The sequence below is a fragment of the Daucus carota genome, chromosome 4 (assembly GCF_001625215.2).
Source record: "Daucus carota subsp. sativus chromosome 4, DH1 v3.0, whole genome shotgun sequence".
In the NCBI taxonomy this organism is placed as follows: domain Eukaryota; kingdom Viridiplantae; phylum Streptophyta; class Magnoliopsida; order Apiales; family Apiaceae; genus Daucus; species Daucus carota.
The window spans coordinates 47,579,514-47,592,997 of NC_030384.2; the positions used below are offsets into that span (position 1 = coordinate 47,579,514).

At 33.7% G+C, this 13,484-nt stretch overlaps 1 protein-coding gene across 1 annotated transcript; it reads left to right on the forward strand.

Annotated features, from left to right (window-relative positions):
- Positions 1-667: 667 nt before the first annotated feature.
- On the forward strand, positions 668-13,460 carry LOC108219213 (exocyst complex component SEC6). Its single transcript, XM_017392532.2, has 26 exons — positions 668-776; positions 1,026-1,166; positions 1,353-1,391; positions 1,568-1,656; positions 1,802-1,892; positions 2,188-2,277; positions 2,380-2,459; positions 3,004-3,096; positions 3,741-3,767; positions 4,082-4,189; positions 4,352-4,487; positions 4,594-4,638; positions 5,646-5,701; positions 6,027-6,135; positions 7,617-7,757; positions 7,986-8,165; positions 8,945-9,028; positions 9,268-9,354; positions 10,489-10,533; positions 11,315-11,393; positions 11,916-11,985; positions 12,070-12,157; positions 12,242-12,331; positions 12,465-12,581; positions 12,781-12,843; positions 12,979-13,460. Exons 2-26 carry the CDS (start codon positions 1,038-1,040, stop codon positions 13,111-13,113), a joined length of 2,271 nt encoding a protein of 756 aa, XP_017248021.1. The 5' UTR covers positions 668-776; positions 1,026-1,037; the 3' UTR covers positions 13,114-13,460.
- Positions 13,461-13,484: the final 24 nt, after the last annotated feature.

The following is a 13,484-nucleotide window of genomic DNA, read 5'->3' on the forward strand; positions in this document are numbered from 1 at the left end:
TCAATTTTATTCGTATCTCGATCATTTGCTTCAAATATTAAAAATTTATACACTGATTTGTATATGATGATTTAAATTCATGATTCATTTTAGTGAAAAAAATAATTAATAGTGATGTAACAATCATATTTAAATTAGAATAAAAAATTGTTATGAAAATCGTATTTAGAACATATAAAGAATAAGAATCATACTTTTATTACAAAACTTACTTATATTTGAATTTATCGAATCGTTTTTTAATTTTATTTAAAATGACAAATAGATATCAAATTTCACGTATTATTTATAGTTTTTGTTTACGATATATATACATATTTCATTCTTTTTTGTATTGTGTTTAAAATTCTGCAAAAATATGAATTTTATAATATTAATTTATGATTAAATACAATAAAATACAACTAAAATTAATTTCAACGCCGTATACAACTTTATCTTTTGGGGAAAAATTTTACATTAGATTATATTTAGTGACACCCATATAAAAAATTGCATCTCATTTTTGTAATTACAAAGTCTTTCGACAGATATTTTTTTTTAAAAATTTAAATAATAATGATTAAAAATATATAATTTCTGGTAATTTATTATATATAGGAAAACATTTTTGTAAATAAAATAAATTATAGAGTAAAAAAAAAAAAAACTCAATTCATATTTCATCCCCGAGTTTAAACGGTCACAAAAATATGTCTGAATCATTTTACCGTGTTGACGCGTTTCTTCTCTAAATCTCCGGCGACTATTTCGCTAAGATCTCTGCAATATCGCCTGTAAGTAACCCGTTTTTTCTCCAATTGTCTAAATATTCATCATTATATTTTCAGTTTTCACTTAAAATATCAACCAAATTCTCAACATTGTTCTGCATCACTTACATCACATATACATACAATTAATTGTAAATTTGTAATCAAGACTAGTAATAGTCATTTTGTTGCCCTAATTTTTTTTGAATTGTGATTGTTTGAGAGTAGAAATTGCACGAAGTTTGAATACGTGTAATTTGTGATTGTATTTAGCTATAAGTGAAGATGATGGTTGAGGATCTAGCTATTGAAGCTAAAGAAGCAGCGGTTCGCGAGGTTGCGAAGCTGTTGACACTTCCCGAGCTTTTGCAGTCCATTGCTTCGATTAAAGCCGATTACCTTACTCGGCAGCAGGTGATCAATTTTGTTCATTAACTAGTTTAGGTTTACGATAAGCGATAATTTAGTGTATTTGAGGCAAGACTTGTAAAATGTTTCAGTAGGAATAAAACGACACTAGGAATAGTTCGTGTGTAGGAGCTCGTGTTATTAATGATATGTTTTATATTACACGTAACTGTTGCTTGTGTTTGATATCAGGCAAATGATGCGCAACTCAGCACAATGGTTGCTGAACAGGTACATTACAAATACATTGATGTTCAAACATTGTAGTTGTATTTTTGTATACTCTGAGGGCTAATTTTCCTGTTCGCAGTTGTTGATTTTAGTACTGTTTATTTATGATGTTTCTGTACGTTTCTAGACTCTATTTGTAAACATCTTGTTAATCAAGTTATTTTGTGAGGTTTTAGGTTGAACAAGCACAAGCAGGTCTAGAATCACTCGCCTCGTCTGAAAAGACAGTAAACCAGCTGCGTGAGAATTTTGTTTCCATTGAAAAGTAAGTACTCGAATTTTGAATGCCACTCACTTTTGTTATTGTGTCTTTAAAATATACTGATGGTTGGGTATTCTTAGTTACGATGTTGCTTCCTTGATGCGTGTATAATTTGAGTCTGATTAAGGAGCTTTCGTTCTTTTAACAGTCTTTGTCAGGAATGCCAAACATTGATCGAAAATCATGATCAGATAAAGCTGCTTAGCAATGCGCGGAATAACTTGAACACAACGTTGAAGGTTGGATGTTACCTTTATCTATCTATAGTTCTATTTTATTATTTGAATAAACAGACAATAAAAAAATCGTTGTGAGAGTTTTAAAGTGGTTGAGATGAAGATTAGAATCCTGCCTCCTATAGTTTTATAGGCACAAATTGAGAACTAAAATATTTTGTTGCCCAAGGATTTTTTGGCATAAGAACAATTTTATTTTTATCTGTATATCTCCCTTAAATTTCTACGTTACTCTTTCCATCAAACATTTGATACCGATTAAAGTACAAAAGTATTGATAATATGTTGCTTTTTGCAGGACGTGGAGGGAATGATGTCAATATCTGTTGAAGCTGCTGAGGCGCGCGATTCTTTGAGCGATGACAAAGAACTCATTAGTACTTATGAGGTAGAGCTATGATATTTTATCCTATTCTCTAGGAGGCTTATCAAAGTGCTATGCAATGTAATTATGTTTGATACCTTATTCTATATGTTGGTTTGGGCTCAGAGACTTACTGCTCTTGATGGAAAGCGGAGGTTTGCATTAGCTGCAGCATCATCTCACAAAGAAGAGGTTGGAAAGCTAAGGTCAGAATATACTAGTGTTGCTTGCCTCAAATGTATTGTAAAGTCATTATAAGCTTTTGGTTACTCTAATGTGTCGATATGATATTTTGTAATTATGTTTACATCTTCTACTTCTCTGTTTGTCAATTCAGAATACTTTCATCCCCTAACAGTCTGAATAAGGAGAGAATTTTTTTTTTTTTTTTCATTATCTAGTGCATACAGTGAACTTGTAGATTGTAATACCTATTAGCCAGTAGCCACAGATCACAATAGTGTAAGCTCTAATACTGAATTCTAGTGGAGTAATCTCCAGCGGAGATTAATACTTGGGTGCAGACAAGAGTACAAAGTGCTATACTGTGCCTTATATCATGCAAAGCCTCTATCCTAACTATAATGTCACCGCAAGAACCTAAAAACTGAAAGCTATATAAATGCAGTTTATATGATGATTCCCATAATGAGAAATTTTTATAGCCATGGATTTGTTATTTTGATAATATTGTGGCATTTATCTGCTTGCAGTGTTCTAATTCCATTTTTCATATTTTTTTGTCTGCAGAGAATATTTTGAAGATGTAGATCGCACCTGGGAGACATTTGACAAGAAATTGTGGGGTCATATATACGACTTCTTCAAACTTGCTAAAGAAAGGTATCACACTGAAAATTTGGTTTATTGTTATAAGCCTCAGGTCATGTTGAATTTATCAAGTTTTGTGTAGAACGAACCCATTTACAAACGCTAATTTGCATAAGAAAGAAGTGAGAAGCTGATTAAATTAAGAGTATATGCTCAACTAGATCATTGTAAAAAAGCAAACAAGAATTACCTGTCTAAATACGCTGAATAAATAGTTTTTAAGGAGATAACTAGCAAGTTTCTTATAATCCAGAATATGTCTGATGATCGAAATGCATAAATACTTGAATATTTGGCGAGGAAGGGTATACTAGAATATTCTTTCATCACTTGAATACTCAAATATGTTGAGATTTATACTGTCGTCTAATTGGAGAGAGTATTTGAATATTCTGATTAATACTTCCAAACTCTAAAAGTTATTTGGTTCAAATTTAGTAAAAGTGTATTATTATGTTCACAGATAAAATTGCATAGTTTTGAATTGAGCAAAAAGCAGTAGTGATGATTTTTGGTTAGGGAAGACATATTGTTCCTTTCTTTGTGGACTGGCATAAGGTGTTCAGTTGACCTTAATCATCCTTATTAACAACTTAATGTATTACTGTGTATATTATGCACCTGACTCCTATTTTTTCTTATAAATTCTCTTGCAGTCCACAGACACTTGTTCGTGCCCTGAGGTATGTGCTGTTTTTTCTTTTTCATTAATTTGTGTATTGCTTGTAACAATGTCAATTATATATATTATATATATTCGAAACACTCTTTAAGAATCGATATATATGCATTACACTGACTACAAAGGAGTCAAAAGCCCTGTATGCCTCATCTAAAAAATGTACTGTCAAACCTTAAGAAGCAAACCTCTGTACCTTTAATGCCTTCATTTCAGTAGAGCGTCTTCTGGCGTTTTAGCACAATTCGGCATGTGAATTGGTAGATAATTCACTGGAATCCTGATGCTGCAGTTTTTATTGCCACTTTTCTACTACAGGGTGGTTGAAATGCAGGAAATCCTCGATCAACAACTTGCTGAGGAAGCAGCTGAAGCTGTAGGAGGTGGTGCAATGGCATCAGTTGCTAATCCTCGCAGAACTCCAAAGTACATAACCTCTTCCATTTGCTTATAAGTCTGTCAGATTATTATCTTGGTCGAACTTTCTCTTATCATATGTAATTGGGTCTTATTTTTGAAATAAAATATTGTTAATTTTCTGCATGCGTGGGCTTCTGAAATATTAATGATACTTTGTGTTAACTGCAGAAAATCAACTACTGCTGTACCTTCCAATAATTCTAGTCAGTCTAAGGTGAAGGTCCAGGGAAAGGGCTACAAGGACAAATGTTATGAGCACATAAGAATGTCTGTTGAAGCACGGTTTAACATACTTCTAACTGAGGTAGTCTTTGTTGGACAGGGAACTGTTTTCACCATCATTTTATTCACTTTACAAGATCTATTACTATTTTTACTAAAATCATCTTCTAATATATATTTTGTATCAGCTTGGGTCTGAAGATCTAAAGGCAGCTATAGAGGAGGCTCGATCGGTATGCAAATGAATTTATTATGTTATATGTTATTATTACAAAAATTCTGGTGCTCTGGGTTCTTCTTAGTTATCTGGTGCACATTAGAGGTCAATATTTTTTAACAAGTTTGTAAGTTAATTAAAAGTTAGACGCTAATTAGGACTGAACCAAAATTTAAATAAAAGTTGTCTTGCTAAATTCATCTTACTATACTAGACATTACATAGTACTAGACAGTAGACATTAGATACAAAATATATTAGTAGAGGAAGAAAACTGACGGTGTGCTACTTGGGTCAATTGACGGTGTCTGCTCCAGGTCATTTTCCTTATATTTTACCTGCTTCGAATTGATAAACACCCTTTGAGGCTAACAAGCTTAGCTTGAACTTTAGCAGCCATGATATATATTCAGGAGGGAATAAAAAGCAATATTAGAAGTAAAGGAAAAAAACTGAGAGCCTACCGGGGGTGGCCCTGGGATTTACGGGGCCTTAGTCAAAATCAGTTTTTGGGGCCCTAATCTCTATATACTCAGAAGATTTCATACATTTATATGCAAACGATTCGAAAATTTTGGGGCCCTTAATTGTTGGGGGCCTTAGGCGCAACCGCGTAAGTCTTGTCCGTCTATAGCCAGGACCACTTTTAAGTCTAATCTTGTGCTATTGTTGTATTTAGGTGTTTGATTGTCTAATTTTTTCCAGATAGGTTTGTAACCTCTAATTCCCTATATTAGGCAAAGAACCCTGAACTTCGAAGATATGCACGGGTAGTCTGTTCCCTGATATTTCGATACCCCTTATCTGAAACACCAAGCTGGACATATGTAAATGTATGCTACCAAACATTTGTAGGCTGGTGGATAAACCATTGCATTGCCGCTCATGATTGCATAAGAATTGATTCAGTGCCTGTAGCCTGCATATGAGCTTCATTATGTCGTGTATAATTTGCAATATTCGTCCAAGTACATCTTTCAGCTTTCTACCTGTCGTATTCATTTTATTTCTACCTGATTTCAGATTGGTGAAGAGCTTGGAGATATATATGATTATGTGGCTCCATGTTTTCCTCCAAGGTTTGCTCTGTCTTTCTGTCCTGTAAACATCTTTTTTTTCCTCCAAGATTTTTCAGCAGTCTGTAGCTGATTGGTTCAAGTCCTTGTTAATGGGATATCTGTCAGATTTAGTTTCTCAATTTGGTAAATGTGTATTTGAAATAAATTTAAAGTAATTGGCTGGATTAATAATTTTTCCTCCACACTTTTTTTAGAACACTATTAGTATATGTTGTTGTTAAGTGTTTTTAAAGAGAACTCCAAATGAAATTGATCTTCCTTTATAATAATTTTAAACCACTTAGTTATATAGATTACTGATATGAATCTTTCATGCAAAATTCAGATATGAAATATTTCAGCTCATGGTAAATCTTTATACTGAGAGATTTATTCAGTGGTTGAGACTGCTCAGTGACAGAGCTAATGAACTGACAAATATAGAGATCTTGAAGGTATTCAATTGTTTTTTGTTCCTTATAACTATAGCTTGTGGTTTTAAACTTATTTTAGAATTAAGGAATTTATAGCCACAACTTGTGAGCATAATGAGCTAAAAGAGTCAAAAATGGTCTGCCTCGGTCATAATTATTTTACACGAGTGATTTAAATATGTGATATGCTGAATGTAGCAAACATACATTATAGTTTCCTTCTCCCTATCCTCCTCTCTCTCTCTCTCTCTCTCTCTCTCTCTATGCCAACTTTACTGATATGGATGATACTCTGTCTCTATGGTAAATGTCCGAACATCTTACTGTATGCAGATTTTTGTTGCTTAATTGAAGTATATGCTATTATACGTAATTATATGGCCGTTGATGTTTATATATCATTAAAGGCTCTAAAAATGTTTTTACAATATAGTGAACAATTTTGCAGATTTTTAATATATGAATTATACCTAATTATTTATTGTAGTCAACAGTAGAAAACCCACAAGCCTAATGTGATTCAACCACGTAAGAACCATACCTTAAAAATTTTCAACCACACAAGAAGAATTTGCATGTACTTCAACCTATAACAAAAGAGACAAATTTTGATTTCAACAATAAATTAAATTATGGTCTTCCAGCAAAAAAATATTACATCTCCTTGGTAAGTCTCTAAATTAGTAAATAAAGATAACAAATTTATTATTCTACTATGATAATTGAGAATATATCATGTCATCTGTTAATTAGTTTCATTAAACATTAGTATAAATTGCAATTTAATCTATTCCCAAAAATTAAATATGAAATTAATATTTTAAATCATTAGCTCCTCATCAAAGAAACCAAAATTTTCAATGACTAAATTTAGCTTGACAGTTATCTTAAGTTAGCGTGCAGTTTCGTGTTTATAAGTTACCAATGTTTAGTAAAATCTGCATAAACCGAATATTCAGCATATATTATGTGGCATCAAGTACAACAATTTTTAGAACTGTTTGAACAGATTGGTATTTGTGATGTCCTAACTCCTATAGCAGGATTAAGTGCATAGTCCGATTGTGATTAAATTGTATTATCAATATTTTTATTAGTAATCTTCTGGACAAGGTGCCTAGTTTCTCTCGTACCAGAAGATTTTTGTTGGTATAGATAGATCCCAGTTCTCCAATTCCTCATAGCCACACTAGTCACAAACTAAAGGAGTTAGTAGTTTATGAGGTATAATTTTTGTTGTGTCACTTTAAGGTCCAGAATTGCATGATTTGGTGTCTCCGTGGCATGTGTATAAAATTGGCACACAATCATCTTTAATATCAAACAAGGCAAAAATGCATTGCAGAAGCAAATCAGAGACACATGTTCCTAGACTATTTTCTTACTATCTTGTGCTTCTCAGTTTCCAATGTGGACATCCTTTTAAATATGGGTATGTCGTTACTGTAATGCATTCTTACTTTTTTTTGCCGAAATGCTTTAAATATAATTACTTATGTCAGGTAACTGGTTGGGTTGTTGAGTACCAAGAAAATCTTATTGGACTTGGTGTTGATGAATCATTAGCGCAAGTTTGTTCTGAAAGTGGTGCAATGGATCCCCTCATGAATGCTTATGTTGAAAGAATGCAAGCCACAACCAGGGTAAAGTTGTAGTTTCAGATGGTTTTTTGTTCATTGATCACTGACGGCCTTTGCCTTTGACAAGGTTTGTACCCTCTACCTCTCGTAACGTGGTTGAGGGTAGTACCGCCAGGGCAAGAGCCCTTTGTTATTTCAAATGCATATATTTTCATACTTATCAACATATAAGCTCTGACCCAATATTGTTCTTTTTGGAAGTTACTAATATAGATCTCATTTGGTATGCAGAAATGGTATATGAATATACTTGAGAATGATAAGGTGCAACCACCAAAGAAGACAGATGATGGAAAATTATATACCCCAGCTGCTGTTGATTTATTCAGAATTCTAGGAGAGCAAGTACAGATTGTCCGGGAAAACAGCACTGATCTCATGTTGTACAGGATTGCTCTGGCTATTATTCAGGCAAGTTCAACTTTTACTACTTACTGTTTTACAAAGGAACAATCATCAGACTGCCTATATTTTTCTACCGTTTATGACAAGCCTGTGTTAGTGTCTATCAGCAGATTTCCTGTTCAAAATTGTGAGAGAAATGATCTCACCTCTCTCTTTCTTTTTCTCAAGTTCTATCTGAAAACAACATGTACATGGGTTCTGTGGATTGTTTTACTAGAGGCTCCACGTCTTTATTGTTTTTATTCAACGATAAATTTTTGATGTCACTGAAAATCAGTAATCATAAGGGTTTCCCTTGCTGATATAAGCGGTTTTAGCTCGGGAAGTGAAACTTATAATCTTGGGTTCCACACGGATTTTGATTCAACACGGCCAAGCATTGGCCGTTGCACCTGTGGTCTATCCTGGTTGTGTTACATTGTTATTATGTTCCAGTGATGCTAGTTGCTAAGACAGACAGGAAAAGTGAATTAGGTGTACGTTAATGTAACATACACATTCATTGTTCAAATATTGCATCCACAACTTTGAAAATTTAAATAACAGTGTCTGGTGTGGACATCTTTTGTCTCCTTATGCTACTTAGTTTCTACCCCTGATTCCGCGGATCTAAAAATGTCCTGTATTAGGTCACAACAATCCAGTTCTATTTATTCTTTCATGTTTCTTTTAAATGTATAAAGCCAGTTTTTGTCTGATAAGTATTGATAATAATTTAAACTATGACGGTAACTCGGCGACTAAAGGTGTATGTATTGATTTGGTGCGTTCATTTTATTTCCCAGGTGATGATTGATTTTCAAGCAGCTGAAAGGAAAAGACTGGAGGAACCTGCTTCAGAAATTGGTCTTGAGCCTCTGTGTGCTATGGTTAGCCAACTTCATATTAAACATTAAGAGTTTCACTTACCATATTTTTACATACTAATGATTAGTTCTGTTAATATATATATATATGCAAGTTTAGGAGTATTTAGTGATATTGTATTTTTTTAAAATGAATTGATTTTATCAGGCTTGTGTACTTCTATTGTTGGTATTGCCACCACTTGAGGCTTTCATTTTGATTCTGTTGAATTTTCTTTGCTAACAAAATTTCTTTATGACAGATCAACAACAATCTTAGGTGCTATGATCTTGCAATGGAGCTAAGTTCTAGCACTATTGAATCTCTTCCTCCAAACTATGCTGAGCAGGTATTTGTATATCCAGAAATTACTCATATCTCAACTTGAGACTGTAATGACTATTTACTTGTGTTAATCAATCAGCAGATCTTCATTGTTCTTTATTTGCTCATTCTAGCTTATTTCCACATGTCGTCTCCATGTTTGGGGTAATTTATGAACCGATATATTTTATTGAATTTCTCTTTAGATAGATCGACGGCTGTTATGATGCTTTTACACATTCTTGCTTAGTATAGCTAATTATTGTATGATTCTGCTAAACCATCTTTAGTCTTGTCTAGGCATATCTTTCCTAAATTCACTAGGGTTTTCTTAACTAACTTTGGGTTAGGTCTCTGGTGAAGGGTCAACTATAAATTTCTTGTAGGATCCTTGTCTGTTATCGTTCAAAACAAAGTCCAGGTCTGTTGCGTGTGTGTATGTCCCGTGTCATTATTGGACCTGTGCCAAATTTCTATTTCGGCTGCCTTCCTTTAGTGCTTCTGGGCTTTCTGGAACTATGTTTATGGCTGCCAGCCTTGCATATCCGAACTACGTCTATGTTCATGTTATAGATGCTCTTTTAATTTGATTTGCTGGAACTTATATATCAAACCTTATCCATAGGCTCTATGGTTTAACTTAATGTCTGTGTAACTCTTCTACCAGTGCTAATCGATTATTTAGACATGCTACAGCCTACAGGTGTAGTTAAACAAAACTGTGTTTCTGATAAAAAAACAAAACAAAACAAAACTGTGTTTGATCTCATTTAGACGGTCTTACATTTTCCATTAAATGCCACCTGATCTTGTTTTTCTTTTGCTATCTGTCTATTGTTTAGCTTTTGTTAGTTTGTACATTACTTTTGCTGTCTGCTAGTTTTATGGTGTCTATGCTCCCACATGTCATGTATCTCCTCAAGTATATATTTCCTACAGAAGAAAAGTGGTCACTGAAATTACCTTTATGACTGTTGAAGGACTGTGTAGACCGGTCTCAGTATTTGCTCGTTATTAATCTCTCCATTTTAAGTTTGCATTGCATGTTCTAGAACTCTATAATAGTATAAGGACTTTTTCCTTCTCTTTTTATAATTTATGTTACCTTTGTTTACTTGGTAAAATTTGTAGTTACATATGTTTGCTTATTACTTTCCAGGTCAATTTTGAAGACACATGCAAAGGTTTTCTGGAGGTTGCAAAGGTACACAGTGATCGCCACCTTATCACTTGAAGTTTCTAGAAAATGAATTTACTGTTCTCGATTGTCCTTTCGCTCAGATAGTAATTTGAAATTGATGTGTATACATATATATGTGTGACTAGAGTCCTGGAACTGTGTACAGGTTGGGTTTAGAGTTTTGGCTTTTCTCTGTTGGTCTTGTTATATAGTTGGTCTCGTTTTTCAGGCTTTTTATCGGACACTTCTTTGAAGTTCCATAACTTGCTTATATTAATTCTTTGCCTACTCAATACTTTTACATGAGAGTTCTTTTGGGGTATTAGTCATGAGACGTGGCTGGCAAGTATGTTGTTTGCATGAATGACCTTAGTTTTGAAAATATTAGCCTTGTTAGTTTTCTTGCTGGTTTTCTTAAGTTAATTCATTACAGTAAAATTTTGCTTCTCAGTTAATTTTCGTTGTATAAGGGGTATAAAAAGGTGAAATGATATACAGAAGAAACCAAGCCATATTATTGAAGTGTCATTTTTGGTTTTTGTAAATGAGAGGGTAGTTCCTTCACAGTGGCACAAGATAATATTGCAGATGTCTCTCCCTGAGTGATACTATTGACTACAGAAAAAGAGTGCAGTGTAACGTAAATTTTTTTGGCATCTCCTAAATGTCATATGCCTTATGGTGTATGTATTTTTATGTTGTCATATATTTCAAATACTTAATCTTGTGTACACATGCATTAAAAAACATGGATCATATACATTAAATATATATCTCCACCATAACTAGTTCTCATGGGTCGTAGGAAGCTGTGCATCAAACAGTTAGTGTAATTTTTGAAGACCCAGGAGTGCAGGAGTTGCTCGTGAAGCTGTATCATAGAGGTAATATCAGATCACCGCAACTATTTTTTTTGTCCATATATAGCTTTGTTGAATATTGAGTTCCATGATCTGGAACCCCTATTCTGCCAAGATCCCTGGTTGCTTAAGAACTGGTATTGCGAATCTTATTAAGCCAATTTGAAGACTCCTGCTGAGTTCTTTGTGTACTTACAAATTATTGCCCAATTTACACTAATAGTGAAGCATTGGACCTACCATTTTTAAGGATTTATCATATGACTGCCTACCTTAGTAATTATGCAAAAGTGGGCATGTTGTAGGCTTTGTTTCAATAAAATTGCCCATTAAATCCTACTTTTTTGTCCTGCAAGTTATCCAAGACCACACTTTCTCTCTTCTCTTTTTTCTGGTTTAGGGTGTTGTAGACTTGTCGTCATTGTTGTCAAGCATATTGAAAGTATATAAATTTTATCATAAATCAAGTGCGAGTGCTTAAAATATATCTTTTGCACTTCTCTTAAAGAATGAATTAATTGAACTTTGGTTGGTTCCTGTTTACAGAATGGTCTGAAGGACAGGTCACTGAATACCTTGTTGCAACATTTAGTGATTACTTTGGAGATATTAAGATGTAAGCGTCGTGTACATTTGTTGCTTTCAGTCCATAAAAAATGATTATTTTTTTGATGTTTTTGCTAATTTAATGATAATTTAGGTACATTGAAGAAAGGTCATTTAGACGGTTTGTGGAATCATGCCTGGAGGAAACTGTGGTCATTTATGTTGACCATCTACTTACTCAGGTTTTTAAACTAAACTTTTTGAAATATAGCAAATTGTGTTTGCAGTGACATTTATTAAATGCCACAAATACACGTGCCTTGTAGAAAAACTACATCAGAGAGGAAACCATTGAACGGATGAGGCTAGACGAAGAGGTTATCATGGATTTCTTTAGAGAATACATAAGCGTTTCTGTAAGTTTCTGCTCCTCAGGCTTCATTCACTGTGCTGTGTATAGTCCTTCAACTTGATTAATGATGGATCCAGTGCTAAGTCATTATCATATTTTCTCAATGCTTTTCTGTCAACCTTTATGTGACTTCACAGAAAGTTGAAAACAGACTACGGATAATGAGTGACTTAAGGGATCTTGCTTCAGCTGAGAGTCCTGATTCTTTCACTCTTGTTTATACAAATATTCTTGAACATCAGCCTGATTGTCCTGTAAGAACCTTACCTTGCCATGTTATTATTGGATTTCTGCTGTTAAATTTGATTTGATGCATCTTTCACTACTTCAGTATGAACACACACTCTAAGGTGTTTATTACTGTATTCTTTTTCCAAAACCTGCTGCAGATATTGGTCAATTATTTGCTCAATCTCCATATAGTTAAGTATCTTAACCTCTCTGACATTGCAGCCTGAAGTTGTCGAAAAAATTGTGGGACTACGAGAAGGCATACCTCGCAAGGATGCAAAAGAGGTATCCATCTTCTTACTATATATTGATCCAGATACAGAAAATAATGATGAAACTATGGTTTATTGAGTGACAGAATTCCTGTTGGTGGCATGGCTAGTTAAGGAGATTGATATGCATTTGTTGCTTGTTAAACAGGTTGTGCAAGAGTGTAAAGAAATTTATGACAATTCCCTGGTTGATGGGAATCCTCCAAAGGCAGGTTTTGTTTTTCCGAAGGTAAAATGTTTATCCGTGTCCAAAGTTTCGCTATGGAGAAACTTCAAGGCATAAGGCAACAATCTGTTTCTTTAGTAGCTGACCTCCTTCAAGCACGATGTACATTTGATCAGTCAAAGGACTTGGTGATCTGCTGGGTGTGTTTATTAGCTTTCATCTATAAAACCACATCGAAAATGTTAACTTGTCTAGATATAATGTTGTACTGCTGTTAATCTTGTATTGATGTAACGTTGACGGACACTACTGTAATAATCCAGGCTTGTGATGTGTAATTATGTATGTTACGAAGCAAATTGTATAATGTATACAATTCTAATCATCAAAAGCAGTGTCATCTCGCATAATATGGATTCCAAACATTCATTATTTTTATTTATATTCATTATATTTTTTTAAAATGATTATGAGTTAAATGAGTCTGA